General features: G+C 39.7%; 1 protein-coding gene across 5 annotated transcripts in view; it reads right to left on the bottom strand.

Moving 5' to 3' along the window:
* The window catches only part of LMF1 (lipase maturation factor 1), a 742,944-nt gene extending 726,976 nt beyond the window's left edge, over nt 1-15,968 (bottom strand). For 3 of the 5 annotated variants that reach the window (XM_072600855.1, XM_072600875.1, XM_072600865.1), the window contains exon 1: nt 15,707-15,962. In XM_072600855.1, coding sequence (XP_072456956.1) covers nt 15,707-15,917 — 211 coding nt within the window. In that variant the 5' untranslated portion in view covers nt 15,918-15,962. Of the gene's footprint in view, nt 1-15,706 lie in introns of all 5 variants that reach the window. The other 2 variants (XM_072600903.1, XM_072600913.1) reach the window with 2 other exon arrangements.
* Nucleotides 15,969-17,608: the final 1,640 nt, after the last annotated feature.

Genomic DNA, 17,608 nt, shown 5'->3' with positions numbered 1-17,608 from the left:
GGCTGAGAAACTAACTCAGAAAAAAAAAAACAATGTGAAAAAACCTACAAAGTCTCAAAGAAAAATGCTAATTGGATCCAAGCCCCACAAGAATTCCTATGAGTTGAAAAAAAGAGATAAGGGTGGTAGAGGAAAAATTGTGAAAAGAAATGAGTGATGTAAGAAAATTGTGAAAAGAGAATTAGCTTGGTAAAAGAGGGACAGAAAAATAGTAAAGAAAATTGTGTCTTAAAAAACAGAATTGAAAATAGAAATAGAAAGTAGAATTGAAAGAATCTACTGATCACCTCCTGAAAGAGATCCCAAAATGAAAACTCCTAGAAATATTATGGTCAGATTCCAAAGCTCCCATGTCAAGGAGAAAATACTGCAAGCAGCTGGGCGGAGCCAAGACGGCAGAGTGAGAGCAACTGACTCACCTAAGCTCTTGAACAAACTCCTTCAGATACCTCTGAAAAGAGAATCTGACCAAATTTTGGAGGTGCAGAATCCAGTGGGAGACAGACTGTGACAGATTCGGAGCCCAGGTTACACAGGAAGGTCCATGGGAAGGATCTGTTCTGGGCGGGTGAGCCCCCAGCGCACAGCGCAGCACAGTCAGCACAGCAGAGCGGAAGGGACCCAAGAAACCTGAGAGCGGTGGGCAGAACCAGCAGAGTGGCACCGAGGGTGGGAGACAAGCCAAACGGAGCCAGTCAGACCCACTGAGTGCCAGATATCAGCGCAACAGCTCCTGAGACCTTCCGCCCGAAGATTAAACTTTGGTTAGTCATCTGCTTGAACTTCCAGAAGCCAGGATGGCGGAGTGATCAGCAAATGCTCTCTCCTCCCCCCTTGATGACCGTGAAAGAATCATAAAATATTTCCCCAGAAAAATCCTGAATCAGCGGGAACAGCAGAAGGGGGCAAATAGTCTCATAACACCTGAGGCTAGGAAAATAGCCAAGGGGGATTCCTCCTACTGTGGCAGAGGTGAGCCAGAAGGACAGAGGACCCAGGGCAGAGAAAACTCGCACTAGGACCCAGGCAAGCCTCAGCGCCAGGAGAGGAGCCCCAGGAGAGGTGGGAACATGCATTAGCATCTAGGCGTGCCTCAGCACTTCAGGGGAAACAGGAAGACAATAGGGAAACTGGGATCACCATCCCCTGAGCTTGCCTTTGCCTCAGTTCAGCTGAGGAGATCTCCTGTGACCAGACCACTCCTCCCACACACTTAACAAGCTAACCCCAGGGTTGATCAGAGAAACAAAAAACAAAAACCTGCTTTTAGCTTTTTCACACATCAGCTTAACGCAAAGTTCCATAGCCTCTGACTGAAAGAACCAGAAGCTACACTACTCAGTCAACATCATGAATAAGAAAAAACAGATGAAGAGAGAAAAAACCATAGAATCTTTCTATGGGGATAAAGACCAAAATGCAAACATCAAAGAGGTCAGAGCTGAGACTGTACTTCCATCTGAAACTTCAGAAGAGACTATGAACTTCTCGCAAGCACAAGCAGCTCTCCTGGAACAGCTGAAGAAGGAAATAGAAGAAAAACTGGCCAATGATTTTAAAGTTATAAAAAAAGAATTCACTAATGAGAACATCACTTTGAAAAGGAAAATTGAACAAATGGAAAAGGAAGTTCAAAAATTAACTGGAGAAAATAATTCCCTGAAAGGAACAGTTGATCAAATGGAAAAGGAAACCCAAAGCCTAATTGGGAAAATTGGTCAAATGGAAAAGGAAGCACAAAACCTAACTGGGAGAATTGGTCAAATGGAAAAGGAAGTACAAAAATTAACTGGAGAAAATAGCTCCTTAAAGGGAAAAATTGGTCAGATGGAAAAGGAGATGCAAAAGTTAACTGAAGAAAACAATATCATAAAGATCAGAATTGGGCAAGTAGAAACTAATGACTCAACAAGACAGCAAGAATCAGTCAAACAAAATCTAAAGAATGAAAAGATAGAGGAAAATGTAAAATATTTAATTGGAAAAACAACTGACCTGGAAAATAGATCCAGGAGAGAAAATTTAAGAATTATTGGCCTGCCAGAAACCCATGATGAAGAAAAGAGTCTGGACAATATCTTCCAGGAAATCATCAAGGAAAACTGCCCAGAAGTGCTAGATTCAGAGGGCAAAGAGTCATCAAAAGAACCCACCATTCCCCTCCCGAAACTCAAAACCCCAAATAGCATTGCCAAATTCCAGAGCTATCAAGTGAAGGAGAAAATACTACAAGCAGCCAGAAAGAAACAATTTCAAATATCAAGGAGATACAGTCAGGATCACACAGGACCTTGCAGCTTCTACATTAAAAGATCGAAAAGAACTGGAACCCAATATTCCATAAGGCAAAGGAGTTGGGACTACAACCAAGGATCAACTACCCAGCAAAGTTCAGCATAACATTTCAGGCAAGGAGAAAGTCATTCAATGAAATAAGGAATTTCCAGAGCTTCCTGTCCAAAACACCACAACTCAATAGACAATTCGATCTTCAAATGCAGGTCTCAAGAGAATCATAAAAAGGTAAACAGGGGGGAAAAAACAAAAACAAAAAAACTTGTTACTCAATTAGGGCGAACTGTTTACCTCCCTATAAGGGAAGATGATAACTGTTAATCTTGAGAATTGTGCAGCTATTATGATAAAAGGGATATACATAGAGGGATTGGGTATAAAGTAAATGATCTCATGTCAAAAATACGATTTAAGTATGAGAAGGGATTGTAATAGGATGTGTGAAAAGGAGGAAGCAGAAAATGGCAAATTACATCAAAGGAAGAAGTACAAAATTACAGTAGAGGGAAAGAGGGGAGAGAGATGAGCATTGTTTGAGAGGTACTCTCATCTGATTTGTTTAAAGGAGGGAACAATAAACTTAAGTAGATAATCCTAACTAGCTCTACAGGCAGTAGGAGGGGAAGGGGGAAGAAAGGGGAGGGAGGCTAAAAGGGAGGGAAGAAGCAACAAGAGTAAAGGGGAATAAAAGGGAAGGAGGCTAAAAGAGGGAGGGGAAGGCTGCAGGAGGAGGTGGTGAAAAGTGAATACTATTGAGGAGGGGAAGGGAGACGGGAGAGCTAAAAGCACAAATGGTGGGAAAGAGGATGGAGGGAAATACACAGATTGTAATCATAACTGTGAATGTGAATGGAATGAATTCTCCCATAAAATGGAGACGGATAGCAGAATAGATTAAAAGTCATAATCCAACAATATGCTGCTTACAAGAAACACATTTGAAATGGGGGGATACACATAGGATAAAGGTCAAAGGATGGAGCAGAATATATTGTGCTTTAGCTGATGTAAGAAAGGCAGGAGTAGCAATCCTAATCTCAGACAAAGCAAAAGCAGAAATAGTTCTAATCAAAAGGGATAAGGAAGGAAACTATATCCTGATAAAAGGCACCATAGACAATGAAGCAATATCATTACTAAACATGTATGCACCAAGTGGTATAGCATCCAGATTCTTAGAGGAGAGGTTGGGGGAGTTGAAGGAAGAAATTGACAACAAAAGTATACTAGTGGGGGACCTCAACCTCCTCCTCTCTGAACTCCATAAATCTAACCTCAAAATAAACAACAAAGAGGTTAAGGAGGTAAATAAAACTCTGGATAAGGTAGATATGATAGATCTTTGGAGAAAACTGAATGGGAACAGAAAGGAAAATACCTTTTTCTCAGTGGTAATGGAACATTTACAAAAATTGACCATGTACTAGGACATAAAAATCTCACAATCCAGTGCAGAAAGGCAGAGATAATCAATGCATTCTTCTCAGATCATAATGCAATGAAAATTACATGTAATAAAAGGCCATGGAAAGATAAACCAAAAATCAATTGGAAACTAAATAATCTAATCCTAAAGAAGGAATGTGTTAAAGAAGAAATCACAGAAACAATCAACAACTTCATTCAAGAGAATGACAACATTGAGACAACATACCAAATCTTACGGGATACTGCAAAAGCAGTTCTTAGGGGAAGTTTTATGTCTTTGAATGTCTACATAAATAAAATGGAGAAAGAGGAGATCAATGACTTGGGCATGCAATTGAAAAAGCTAGAAAAAGAACAAATTGAAAATCCCCAAGTAGATACCAAATTAGAAATACTGAAAACCAAAGGAGAGATTAATAAAATTGAAATTAAGGAAACTACTGAATTAATAAATAAAACCAATAGTTGGTTTTATGAAAAAACTAATAAAATTGATAAACGTTTGGCCAATTTGATTAAAAAAAGAAAGAAGAAAATCAAATTACTAATATTAAAAATGAAAGAGGTGAACTCACCTCCAATGAGGAGGAAATTAAAACAATAATTAGAAACTACTTTGCCCAACTTAATGCCCACAAATTCGATAATCTAAATGAGATGGATGAATATTTTAAAAAATACAAATTGCCCAGATTAACAGAAGAGGAAGTTGAATACTTAAACAACCCCATCTAAGAAAAAGAAATTGAACAAGCCATCGATGAACTCCCTAGGAAAAAATCTCCAGGGCCAGATGGATTCACAAGTGAATTCTATCAAACATTTAAAGAACAGTTAATTCCAATACTATATAGACTATTTTTGAAAATTGGGGAAGAAGGAGTCCTCCCAAATTCTTTCTATGATACAAATATGGTTTTGATACCCAGACCAGGAAGAGAGAAAACAGAGAAAGAAAATTATAGACCAATTTCCCTAATGAATATAGACACAAAAATTTTAAATAAGATTTTAGCAAAACAAATACAGCATCTTATCACGAGATTAATACATTATGATCAGATAGGATTCATACCAGGAATGCAGGGCTGGTTCAATATTAGGAAAACTATTAGCATGATCGATCACATCAACAACAAAGCTAACAAAAACCACATGATTATCTCAATAGATGCAGAAAAAGCTTTTGACAAAATACAACACCCATTCCTATTAAAAACACTGGAGAACATAGGAATAAAGGGAACTTTCCATAAAATAATAAGCAGTATCTATCTAAAACCTTCAGCAAGCATTATATGCAATGGGGATAAGCTAGATGCATTCCCAATAAGATCAGGGGTGAAACAAGGATGTCCATTATCACCACTATTATTCAATATGGTACTAGAAATGTTAGCTGTAGCAATTAGACAAGATAAAGATACCGAAGGAATAAGAATAGCCAAAGAAGAAACTAAGTTATCTCTCTTTGCAGATGATATGATGATTTACTTAGAGAATCCCAGAGATTCAAGTAAAAAACTACTTGAAATAATAAACAACTTTGGCAAAGTTGCAAGTTACAAAATAAACCCACACAAATCTTCCACATTCCTATATATTAGCAACAAAGTCCAACAGCAAGAGATAGAAACAGAAATCCAATTTAAAGCTAGGGTAGACGCTATAAAATACTTAGGAGTTTACCTGCCAAAACAAACCCAGGGATTATATAAACACAATTACAAGACATTTTTTGCACAAATAAAGTCAGATTTAAGTGGAAAAACATCAGTTGCTCATGGGTAGGCTGTGCTAATATAATAAAAATGACAATTCTACCTAAATTAATTTACTTATTTAGTGCCATACCAATTAAACTATCAGATAATTATTTTCTAGAGCTGGATAAAATAATATCAAAATTCATTTGGAAGAACAAAAGGTTCAGAATATCAAAGGGACTAATGAAAAGAAATGCTTGGGAAGGTGGCCTAGTGCTACCAGACCTCAAATTGTACTATAAAGCAGCAATTATCAAAACCACTTGGTATTGGCTAAGAAACAGAGAGGTAGTCAAGTGGAATAGACCTGGCACTCAAGACACAGTAGGCAAGGAATATAGCAACCTCCTGTTTGATAAACCCAAGGACCCCAGCTTCTGGGATAAGAACTCACTGTTGGACAAAAATTGCTGGGAAAACTGGATAACGGTGTGGCGGAAATTAGGCATAGACCCATGCCTGACACCAAAAGATTTATACCATGAATAAACTGGAGAAGCAAGGAATAGTGTATTTATCAGATTTATGGAGAAGGGAAGAATTTTTTACTAAAGAAGAGATAGAAAGCATTATGAAATGCAAGATGGATAATTTTGATTACATTAAACTGAGAAGTTTTTGCACAACTAAACCCAATGCAACCAAAGTTCGGAGGGATGTAGTAAATTGGGAAAGAATTTTTAAGGCTAAGCTCGGGGATAAAGGCCTCATTTCTAGAATATATAGAGAACTGACTCAAATGTATAACCATACAAGTCATTTCCCAATTGATAAATGGTCAAAGGATATGAACAGGCAATTTTCAGAGGAAGAAATTAAAGATATCTATAATCATATGAAAAAATGCTCTAAATCACTATTGATTAGAGAGATGCAAATCAAAACAACTCTGAGGTACCACATCACACCTATAAGACTGGCAAACATGACAGAACAAGAAAATGATAAATGCTGGAGAGGATGTGGGAGAGTTGGAACACTAATTCATTGTTGGTGGAGCTGTGAGCTCATCCAACCATTCTGGAGAGCAATTTGGAACTATGCCCAAAGGGCTACAAAAATATGCATACCCTTTGACCCAGCAATATCACTACTAGGACTGTATCCCCAAGAGATCATAAAAATGGGAAAGGGTCCCACATGTACAAAAATATTTATAGCAGCACTCTTTGTAGTTGCCAAAAACTGGAAGTCAAGGGGATGCCCATCAATCGGGGAATGGCTGAATAAGTTATGGTATATGAATGTAATGGAGTACTATTGTGCCATAAGAAATGATGAACAAGAAGACTTCAGAGAGGCCTGGAAGGACTTATATGATCTGATGCTGAGTGAAAGGACCAGAACCAGGAGAACTTTGTGCACAGCAACAACCACAGTGTGCAAGAATTTTTTCTGGTAGACTTGGAATTTCGCAATAACGCAAGAACTTATTAAAAAAAAAAATCCCACTGGTGGTTTTCTAAGGCAAAATGCCTTCCACACTCAGAGAAAGAAATAGGGAAGTCATTCGCAGAATGTAGTAGATCATGTTTGTGTGTGTGTGTGTGTGTGTGTTTTTGTGTATCAAGTTTTGATTTGTTATATGATTTCTTCCATTTATTTTACTTCGACTACATAGCAGGGCTATAGTGAAAACGTACTCAATAGGAAAGTATATGTAGAATCTATATAGAATTGTATGCTGTTGTGGGGAGGGAGGGGGGTACTGGGGGGATAAAATCTTAATTTTATGGCAGTGATTGTAAAACATTAAAAAATAATAATAATAAAATTGAATTAAAAAAAAATATTGCAAGCAGCCAGAAAGAAATTATTCAAATACTGTGCAGCTACAGTCAGGATCACACAACATCTAGCAGCTTCCACATTAAAGAAATAGAGAGCTTGGAATATGGCATTCCAAAAGGCAAAGGAGCTAGGAAAACAATCAAGAATAACCTACCCAGCAAAACTGAGTATAATCCTTCAGGGGGAAAAGATGATATTTAATGAAATAGAGGACTTTCAAACATTCCTGATGAAAAGACCAGAGCTGAATAAAGAATCTGACATTCAAACATAAGACTCAAGAGAAGCACTAAAAAGGTAAATGTGAAAGACGGAAGTTAAGAGACTCAATAAAGTTAAACTGTTTGCATTTCTACGTGGAAAGATGATACAAGTAATTCCTAGGAACTTTATCACTATTTGGGGCAGACAGAAGCAGTCTGCATAGACAAAGAGCATAGGTGTGAGTCAATTATGCTGGGATGATCTCAAAGAAAATGAATGGCTGTGAAAGAGGATACACTGGGAAAAGGGGGAAGGAGAGGTGGAATGGGGAAAGTTTTCTCACATAAGAGATGTGAGCAAGAAAGAGCTTTTATGGTGGAGGGAAAAATGGTGGAGGTGGCAAACATATGCATACACATATACACATACACACTTTACGATGTGCATATGTAAAAAGACATTCCAAACTGAGAGAATCTAAGAGATGGTAAGGAGTGATAAAGCGTGTATTTTTAATGATATATAAGTGACCTTTCCAGAGTTCTAGGCACATGGAAAAATCTGATGCCAACACCACATCCCTTGACTTCCAGTGCCTGCAACCCCAAAGATTAATAGCAAATTTTCCAGGTAATACTGCTCTTTCCTTGGCTGAGCTTTCATCTCATTCAACAAGTCAAAGAACTTCCTGTCTCTCTTATGTTCTATTACCTATTCTGGATAAGTTTCCCTCCCCCTTCCCCAGCCCCACCTTACAGTTGTATTTCTTTGCTTTGATAAGTGTTTGTTTGCTACCCATGAATGTCTTTTGTGCAATGTGCTTGGTGGGAGAGAAACTAAGATGCCAGTTAAAGTAAACTAATCATTACCTTCCTACTCTGGGATGGGATTACTTTCCATCCTCAGTTACCAAAAAAAAGTAACTTTTATCCTGAACCCCTAAAAGAGCATCATATTCCTAAAATGCAAATAGATATAATACCAGCTTTGAGAGAAAGAAGGAGGGAGTGGAAGGGAAAGAAAGAAAAAGGAGAAGGGAAAAGAGAAAGGAATGGGGAGAGGGAGTGTGGATAGCTGGACAGATAGATATAGATAGATATGGATATATTTCTATATTATATATATATATATATATGCATGTGTGTGTGCATGTAAGAGTAATAGCTCAGTCGCTGCCATCTTCTACCCTACAAAAAGGTAAAAATCAAACTATCCCTTGGAATCATGAAATGGGGCACTCCAAGACATTCTTATCTAAATAAATTCCTGCAACACAAGCTGTCCTAAGTTCCTGTGACCCAGCTTAAATTTTTACACAAATGTTGAGTTACTGCCTGGGGATGTAGCATGCCCACACCCCTACCCCCACACAAACCAGAAGACTATAAGCCAAGAATGAATAGCCACTTGTTGGTTATGTTACAGAGAAAATTATTACTCAGGTATGGCTTAGATACCTAGACAGCCTCTGAGTTCCTGATATTGGTGAAGCTATAGAGCACTATGTGAGAGGTGATAGACCACTACATTAGAAATAAGATCCTGATAGGTTTTCGATCTTAACTCTGAATGGCCTTAATTGACTCACTTTTTTCTGATGTTCCTCTATAAAATGGGGATTCTTCTCATGATCACTCCTAAGAAACCATGCAATTATATAATGTGTGTAACATTTAGTTTCTCAGAAAAAAATACATTACATACTTATATAGGAATAATATTACTAGTTTACTTTAAATGGGGCCTTGAATTAAAAGAACAGATATATCACATGGAAATTTATTGATATTTTATCTTTAGGTATTTTGACTGAATACAAAAGTACAATTTTTTTTAAAAATCATCCACCCTTGAATGATACATGAGTTTTGATACGAATCACATACTATGAGGTAGTCAAAAAGATTTGGATGAGGTTGGGTGGAGGTAGTGAGAAGTCACTATTTGGCTTATTTTTACATGCTAAGTGAATTCCTAGCTTTTGGGCTGAATAATAGGACAGGATATAATATGTTCATATATGTTCCGTTATGCAATAAAACTCTCAACATGTAGCAGATTGTTCTGTCCATCGTGTGCCAGGCTTCACTCGGTGAATATCATCATCACTTCTAATCCTGTTTTCTCAAGTATTTTGTACTTTGTTGATATTGGTATATGTTACTTAAATTCTCAGTATGGTTTGTAATTATGTCAATCATCTTAATTGTTTTTATAATATATGCAGTGAGGTAACAAATTTCAGAGACAAAATCTTATTTCTCTAATTAATGAACTTTGTAACTTTATTTTGGTTATAAAATAGGTGATCAGAATAAGGACCTGAACCCTTCACTTGTGCTATATCACTTGTCTTAAACGATTGACTAGTTGGACGTATGAACTCATCATATGTGATTTGCAGTTCCTATAATCTGGAAAAAGCAAAAAGATCATTTAATGAATTGCTATTTTGCCTTAACAAACATTATCAGAGATAATCTTAAAGTCCAAAAACACTAAGCAATAACAAAATCTACCATCATCTATAAGATCTACTTTATACAGTGGAAAGTTTTACATCTGTAATGAAACCACCAGAAACTTGAACTTTCTGAATCACACTATAATGACCAGAATCACCATTACAAAGTAAGAGTCCATAGATGGTAATCCCCCATCTGAATTTCTATTTTCAGATACTCAATAATCCAAGCAGACCTAATTGGTCTTTTTATCATCTTATCCAACACTCAAGGTGAACTTTCAATTCTTGGACTAAAATCCTAGAATCTCCTGTAAGCAGACACCAAAATATGCTCAAAACACATAACTCCTCTTGAAAAGCATTAAATACAAGAGGTGTTCTCATCTTATCTATGGGGATCTGAAAGTGATTGCTCTTTTACCAGGATTACCAAATATATTTGTTAATAGTACAGAAGAATCAGAAAATAACCCTACCATATTTTTTTCAAAAAAATTGACTTTAAGGGAAAGAACTGATTTCATAAAAATGTGATAAGCTAGTCCAGAAGAAAATTTAGTATCATTACACAATAAATTTGTTTTAATGACAGACTTTTCAAGGTAACATATCAAAATGAGAATAGACTTACCAAAAATTAAATTTGCTAAAACCACTAAGGCAAAAATAAAAAATGAAATACTTTAGCGTTCTCAAATATGAGGGAGTGATAAAAGAAAAACATTTTGAAAAATAGTTAGTTGAATTCAAGAAGCTTCAAAGAAATCATTTTTTAAAGTAACCAAAAATTGGAACAAAACAACTTACCAAGAAATAGTGATGCCTTTTCAAAAAACTACAAATTTATATGATATAACAAATCATCCAAGATTTGTTTCTTGTATTTACATTTAGAGTCCTAAAAGGAAAACTTAGGCACTATCACTAATGAGGTTGTGAAACACTTTCATTAGGAAAGCCACAATGGAAAAGTAATGCCAGAACAAGCAGATTCCAAACATGCTGGCTGAGTACTGTTAGACAGTGAGGAAGGAATTTTTAATGGTGAAATAGTAACAGAAATTATCAGTAAATACATTTTAGGTGAGTTAAAGAAGCAAAATTTTAATTAAAAAAATTCAAAACAGTAAGAATCTGAAGCCACATTTGAATCAGCACAAAAGACTACTGATGTTCAACTTTCTTTTACAGATGTGACAGAAAAGAAAGTTGCTTTTGGTTTGCTTTGTTGTTTAATTGACCACAGTAATATGTTTTGGATTTTCCTGCCACTCACTTCCCTCATCAGGACAAATAATTCACAACAGACTATGTGTGTATAAGTCTTTTTAAAAATTAGAATTATAACTCAAAGAGTTTTAGAAAGGTAGAAAAATCCCTGTAGGTGCTTGTGGAAAAAGGAAGAGAAAAGAATGGCCAGTTCAGTCCTGTCCTTCAAAATCTCTATTTCATGAAGACATGTAAGACAAAAAAAAGGCTTATTCTTTTTATACTTCCCCATGGAAGAAAAATTCTCTATAAAGGATGAGGTCCTCCAGGTGCTCAGCTTTGGTAATGATGCTGTGCCAATTACATATGCCCCAGAATAAGTATTGTATATAAGTGATCTGCTTAACAATCTGTACAAGAAAATGAAGAAATGAAAAAATATCGATTGTCAGAACTTAAACCAGTACTGGATCTAAAGTAAATTCAGTCTGGGCATGGTATTACTGTAAATCTGCTAGGACTACAATAGCATTATATCTTGTCTCCCGAAGCTTCTTTTCTTCTCTGAGGGTAAGGAAAACAAAAATGTCAACAAGTCTGTCTTTAGTTACTTCCCAAGTACAAATTAAATATAAAATTTCTGTGAAAATTACTAAAGTTTTTTTCAGTCTAAGTAGATGTCCTCTTCCAAATCAGTTTTGGGGCAAGTTTGGGAGTAAGAGGGAGGAGTACCAAAGAATAGGAGGTCCGTGACACCAAAACAGTCAAGAAGTTTAGGGATTCTGTGATGGGAATGAATTTTTCCTAACACTCTGCTATGAGAAGCTTGTCACTGTCATAGACCCAGCACAGATCCTGGCACTATCGAGTGTTTAGTCAGTCAATCAAACCTAGATTCCAACCAAATCCCTAAAGTGAAAAGTCATGGCTTCATCGGTTGATGAAATAATCTAAACTGCTCCTTCTCTCCCTTCCAATTCCTACCACAACAGAATGAGAAGACTCATTAAGTCCAACCACTGAATTACAGGGTACACATGATTCTTCTGTTACTTGAAAATCACTTTAAAGAGGAAGCTGTAGTAAATGACTATCAGAATCAATTACCCTTAGCTTAGTGTTCAAGAAAAAGATCAGCAAAATTTGAAAAAGGCATAATTAACATTCCCCAAGAAGAATTTAATGAAGGGGAAAAACAAATGTTTTGTGAATTAAAAAGGTCCAGTTAACTTAGAAGCAAGTGTCTACTTTTGTTCAGAGCAAGAACAAAGGCCTTGGTGGTACTAATAAGCGGCCACCACTGTCTGTCCACCTCCCAAGAAATTCCTATCAATCTCCTGCCACACTTCCAGAGTTTGATGATACTTCTTAGAGTTGCTATGTGATTAGAGGTGGCCACTTTTAGTGACGATAAAAGAGAAGAGTAACAGCAATGATGGACACTTTTGTGGTATTTTCAGTTTCACCACTTCTATGCATTTGGGTGGAGGACACCTGGAGCCTAGGATCAGGAACAGCCTCCTATCTTGCTTGAGAGATGAGGGAGAAGAATGAGCCTTCCAGGCACGGGGGACAACCAGTGTAAAGGTGAAAAACCTGTATGCCCTGTGTGAGGAACATTAAGGTCTCAATGGCTAAACTTCATGAAAAGTTCATGACAGAGAGCAACGTAGAAAAAAGACCGGAAAACAAGGTTAGAGCCAGGAGGCTAGAGGAGTTTATAGTAGTATGGAGTCACAAAAATTTACTGAGCAGGATAGTAATAGCGAAGAAAACCTTAACTACAGAGACTAATGAAGAGATTATTGCAGAGGCAAATCAAGATTCAGTGATAATCTCGACTATCCCATGTTGTTCATTCACATTTATCAACATACATATGTAGACATAAAAAGGAATGCTCAAAATGAAAGGATGAAAAAAGATAAGAGCCAAATAGCAAAATGGGAACACAATCAAGAAAAGAAGAAGAAAACATATCACAATGTCTAGAAAAGGATGAGTGGAAAGAGCCCAACTGAATTTGAAGTGAGAAGAATCCAGGTGAAATTTTAATTTTGCAATTTACTAACCTTCATTGTCTTGGGGACAGTTTCTTCATTTGTAAAATGAAGGGACTGGATTACAAGATCTCTGAGATCCCTTCCATCTATAAATCTATGACAATATGATTAGGAAACAGAAAAGAGTTTGTGAGGAATAGATAATATTACTGGGATTATTTTATTTTATTTTTTGCAAGTATAACTAATAATGGTAATGTAGAAGTGAGAAAACCTGAATTTGGGTCCTAGTTCTGCCATACAGTGGCTGACTTACTAGTCTACTTCTTAATAGTGACCTTCCACCTGGGCCTGTTTGAAACTGTAAAAAGAACAAAGATTTATAATTGGAAGGATCACTAAGATTCCTTCAGTTCCAATCCATTATCTCATTTGAAAGACAGCATGTGTGTAAGAGAAAGAAAACTGGGCATTCAGGCAAGTAGGATTCAAATCATGACTCTAACAACCTACATGATCTTGAGCAAGGGCCCTGACCTAATTTCCTCCTGGTTAGGATAAAGGAGTTGGACTAAGTCCCCTCTGATTCTCTTATCTATGATCTTACTTGCTCCTCATGGCTCCATGAAGTATATTGGTTATTTCCAGACAGGTTACTTTGTGAAGTTTTGTTTTTGTTTTTGTTTTTTACTTATTCAGTCAATAAGAATTTATTGAGCACCTATGTGCCAGTCGTAGAGCTAGGGATAAAGAGACAAAAATCAAACTGACTTTCTATTTTCAACTTTCTGTCCTAGTTTCAACAACTCAACATGGTCAAAAAAAAGTACTTCAATATCATTTGAGCTTTAAAAAGTCACCCATACTCCATGTTTCTAGTTTTCTCCTTAACTCATCACACAGTATCATGTGTGACTTAGATACAACTTGCCTTCCAGTTGCAGACTATTCTGGATCAAAAATATTTTAAAGTCTCGGATCAACTTCTGGCCTCTAGTCAGGTGACAGACATCAACTTAGCCATAAGACAAAAAACTGTCAATGATAACTGATTTTAGTAGTAATGACAAGGTCTTTGTAATTACCCTTGGTGAAACAGGCCCTATTTAATAAACTATAACTGTAGTTTTTCAATACAGATCACAGACTTCAGATTCACCTGCCTAAAAGCCCAGGTTACATAATCACAGAATTTAGTACAGAAAAAAATATGTTTAACTAGAAAGATCACTCTGGTGGACAGAAAGCTAGTTTTAACATTACTTTAATTATAACTTAAATGCTTGCAGCAATTCCTCAGAGCACCACAGACCGACATAACCCTGAAACCTCTCGTGCAGGCAAATCTTTAGACACACTATCTATGAAATTTACAGGTTTTGGTAAGACAAAATAAGAGAGAAAAATGAACGTTCTGGAAAACAGTAGAATGAAACTCTGATTCACTACTATCTACCCTGGATGTCCTCAGTCAGTCATTTCAACCCCCTGAACCTCTCAGATTTTCCATCTCTTAAAAAAAAACAAACCAGCCCAACTCCTACAAACATAAAAGATGGATATCAGTAAAAATGCTAGCAAAAGATATATAGGCAGGAGGCAGACATAAGTTGGGGTGTAAGAAACCCCTTTCCGTTCTCCAACGTGTCAACTCTGGAGACCCATCTTTTGAAGGTAAATGGGGTGGCAGTGCCCACAACGGGGCCCTCCTGGTGGGATACTGTGGCCCTGCCAGCCTGAGGCGTCTCTGCAGATTCACGCCCTTCCTGGGGAACACCACATTCCAAGGTTCCCCTTTAAGAGGCGCACTTTTCTCCCATCCCGGGAGTCTTAAGCGCCTTAAGAGCCTTTATCCTCAAATGTTTCATCTTCCAGGGGCCGCCAGAACCAAGTGTCTGACTTTAAGGGACTTTCTCCCCTTCAATTTCAGGAGGGAGGAGGGAGGAGGGAGGAGGGAGGAGGGAGGGGGAGGGGGAGGGGGAAGGGGAAGGGGGAGGGAGGAGGGAAGAGGGGCGGGGCCAAGAAACTGAAGGGAACGTTTTCTAAGACGGTTCTGGAAAGAGGGCAAGAATCAGAAGGAGGGTCCTTCAGCGGACTTCATTATTACGGTGTATCTCCAGATGGCTGGACCCTCGCAGTCGGGTCGCTTTTATAAACACTGCTCTGAGGAGGGGTCTCCAGAGGTGTGCCCCGAGCTCCCCCGGAGGGCCTGCTAGCGCTGGCACCCCCACCCTTCCATGGGACAGCTGGGGACACTGAGGCCTCGCGCCCCGAGGGGCAGGGAGACGCCCGACGAGGGGGCACATGGCGAAGGGGAGGGAGGGGGACATGGGGCAGGTGGGGCGGACTGCCCCACAGGTGGCACTGGGGGGTGGGGCGCGTTATCTTCCCCCTCCCACGGCGAGGGGGAGCAGTGAGGCCCGGGACGGAACGGGGAGGAGCCAGGGGCGGGCTGCGGGGATCGCGGCCTCAGTGGGCGGGGACGACGCGGGGACGACGCGGGGGGCGGCTCCGAGTCCCCCTCAGCCCGGCTTAGGACTCACAGTAAATGAAAGCCAGGGCCCTCAGGAGCACTATCCTGGTCAGCCAGAAGGTGCCCGGCAGAAGACTGGATGGACAGGTCGGAGGCTCCCCGCTTGGGGCCTTCAGGGGCTCCGGCTGGGGAGCATCGCCCCCTCCTCTCCTCTTCCTCAGAGATTCCATGGGCGCAGCCATAACTGGCGGGGAGATTGAGAGGAAACGCTCATGGCGCATGCGCACGCACTGACGCCCGCCAGCTTGCCCACCACGGGAAAGCGAGAGAGCGACTCTGGAGGGCGTGGAAGCGGGAAGACACGCCCCCTGAGGAAACGCCTCTTTGAGGCCCCGCCCATTCTGCGCCCTTGCCCCGCCCAAAGGCTCAAAACGGGAACACGAGGCGAAAGGGAGTGACGCTGAGAGTCCAAGCACCGTCCGCTCCCGGCACTCTCCGTTTGTCTCTCGCCAGCAAAAAATTCTGTTATCCCATAGGTTTATTGCAAGCATAACTCGCATTTGAGGCCTCACTTGACCAGGGTCCAAACGCTTGGGGGAGTCCAGAGCATTAGGAATTAGAACCCACAGGTCCCCCGGTGCAAATGTGGGGCAGCAAGTGGTCAGAGCCCTGGATCTGGGGTCAGGAGGACCTAAGTTCAGATCCCTAGGTCTGTCACTTATATTCCTTTTGGGCAGGTTGCAATTTACTTCTGTAAGTTGCAGCATCCGTTAAGTGGGGGGGACTGGAAGTTTTCTACATCAGTTCTCTTTTCCGCGACCCCCCTCCTGCCCACCTGTGCCCCACAGTCCCCTCCCCACCCGCAATTACTTACATACTTCTGAGATGAGCCCAATTACTGCCTGGAAATGGGGCAGCAAAGATTTCCTGCTTTTTAGGTCTAAGGCCCTCTCTGGGGCTTCCCTCCCAACTCATACCACCCCATTCCGTAATCAATGACTCCATTTATTAATGATTACTTGTAATAAAAATAAAAGCTCCCCCTACAAGGCAGTAGCTCTGGAGAGGAGGGGAAGGGTGATACATCCCCTGCCTCTTGCACCTGCTTATCCCTAAGTAGAGAAAACAAGGCCCTGGAGTGGTGGAGAGTGGCGGCTGTCTGTATCAGCCCGTGCCATCCATCCCCTCTCCTCTCAGAGCTGCCGAAGAGGGATCAGTCCGTCCCAAGCAGAGTCTACCGCTCCAGGCTGCCCCTGGTTCAAACTCGAGTTGGCTCACTCGAGACTCTCCTTTCCCGAGCTGTAGTGGGTAATTCTCCCTGCACCCTCCCCTGCTCTCGAAGAAAGTCACCTGCCACGACTCAGGGGACTCCGAGGGTGAAAGAATTGGTTGAAAACATTTGTTTCCTATTACAGGATTAAACTGGGCTCCGTTGTCTCCTTCCCCCGCCCTCACCTTCCACCTCTGAGGAGAGAAGCATTTCAGAGCTTTGCTGGGACCAACTGAGGATATCCCTAATTATCTCTATTAGAGAGAGGTTTTCATACATTCTATTTTCAGGTCACTAGGGCTGAGCATTCCTTTCCCAGCCCGATGGCACGAAGGACAGACAGCCATCGTGGGACTGCTGATCCTGAATGAAGGGGCTTAGAGAATTTAGCCGGCATCAGCTCTCAGTGAGGTGATTGTATTCTCCATGCCTTAATGAACCTTCGATCATCCCTTCTGCAATTCCTACCGAGGTCTGCTGAACATACCTGTAATTTGTTATTCTCCTTAACAAACAGAACCTTGCCAGATGGCTTCTTTAAATAGGAAAGTGTGTTCAAATCCTTAGAGATTCCACAAATAAATGACTGGCCAAAGGATAGGAAAGAAACAGTTTTCAAAATAAGAACTGAAAAATTATCAATAACCAAATCATTGTTAGGAGGAATGTAAATTAAAATAATTCTAAGCTTTCGGTTCAAAC

Source organism: Notamacropus eugenii, chromosome 1 (assembly GCF_028372415.1).
Source record: "Notamacropus eugenii isolate mMacEug1 chromosome 1, mMacEug1.pri_v2, whole genome shotgun sequence".
Taxonomy (NCBI): domain Eukaryota; kingdom Metazoa; phylum Chordata; class Mammalia; order Diprotodontia; family Macropodidae; genus Notamacropus; species Notamacropus eugenii.
Note: the sequence above shows the minus strand (reverse complement) of the source record. Positions and strands in the feature narration are given on the sequence as shown.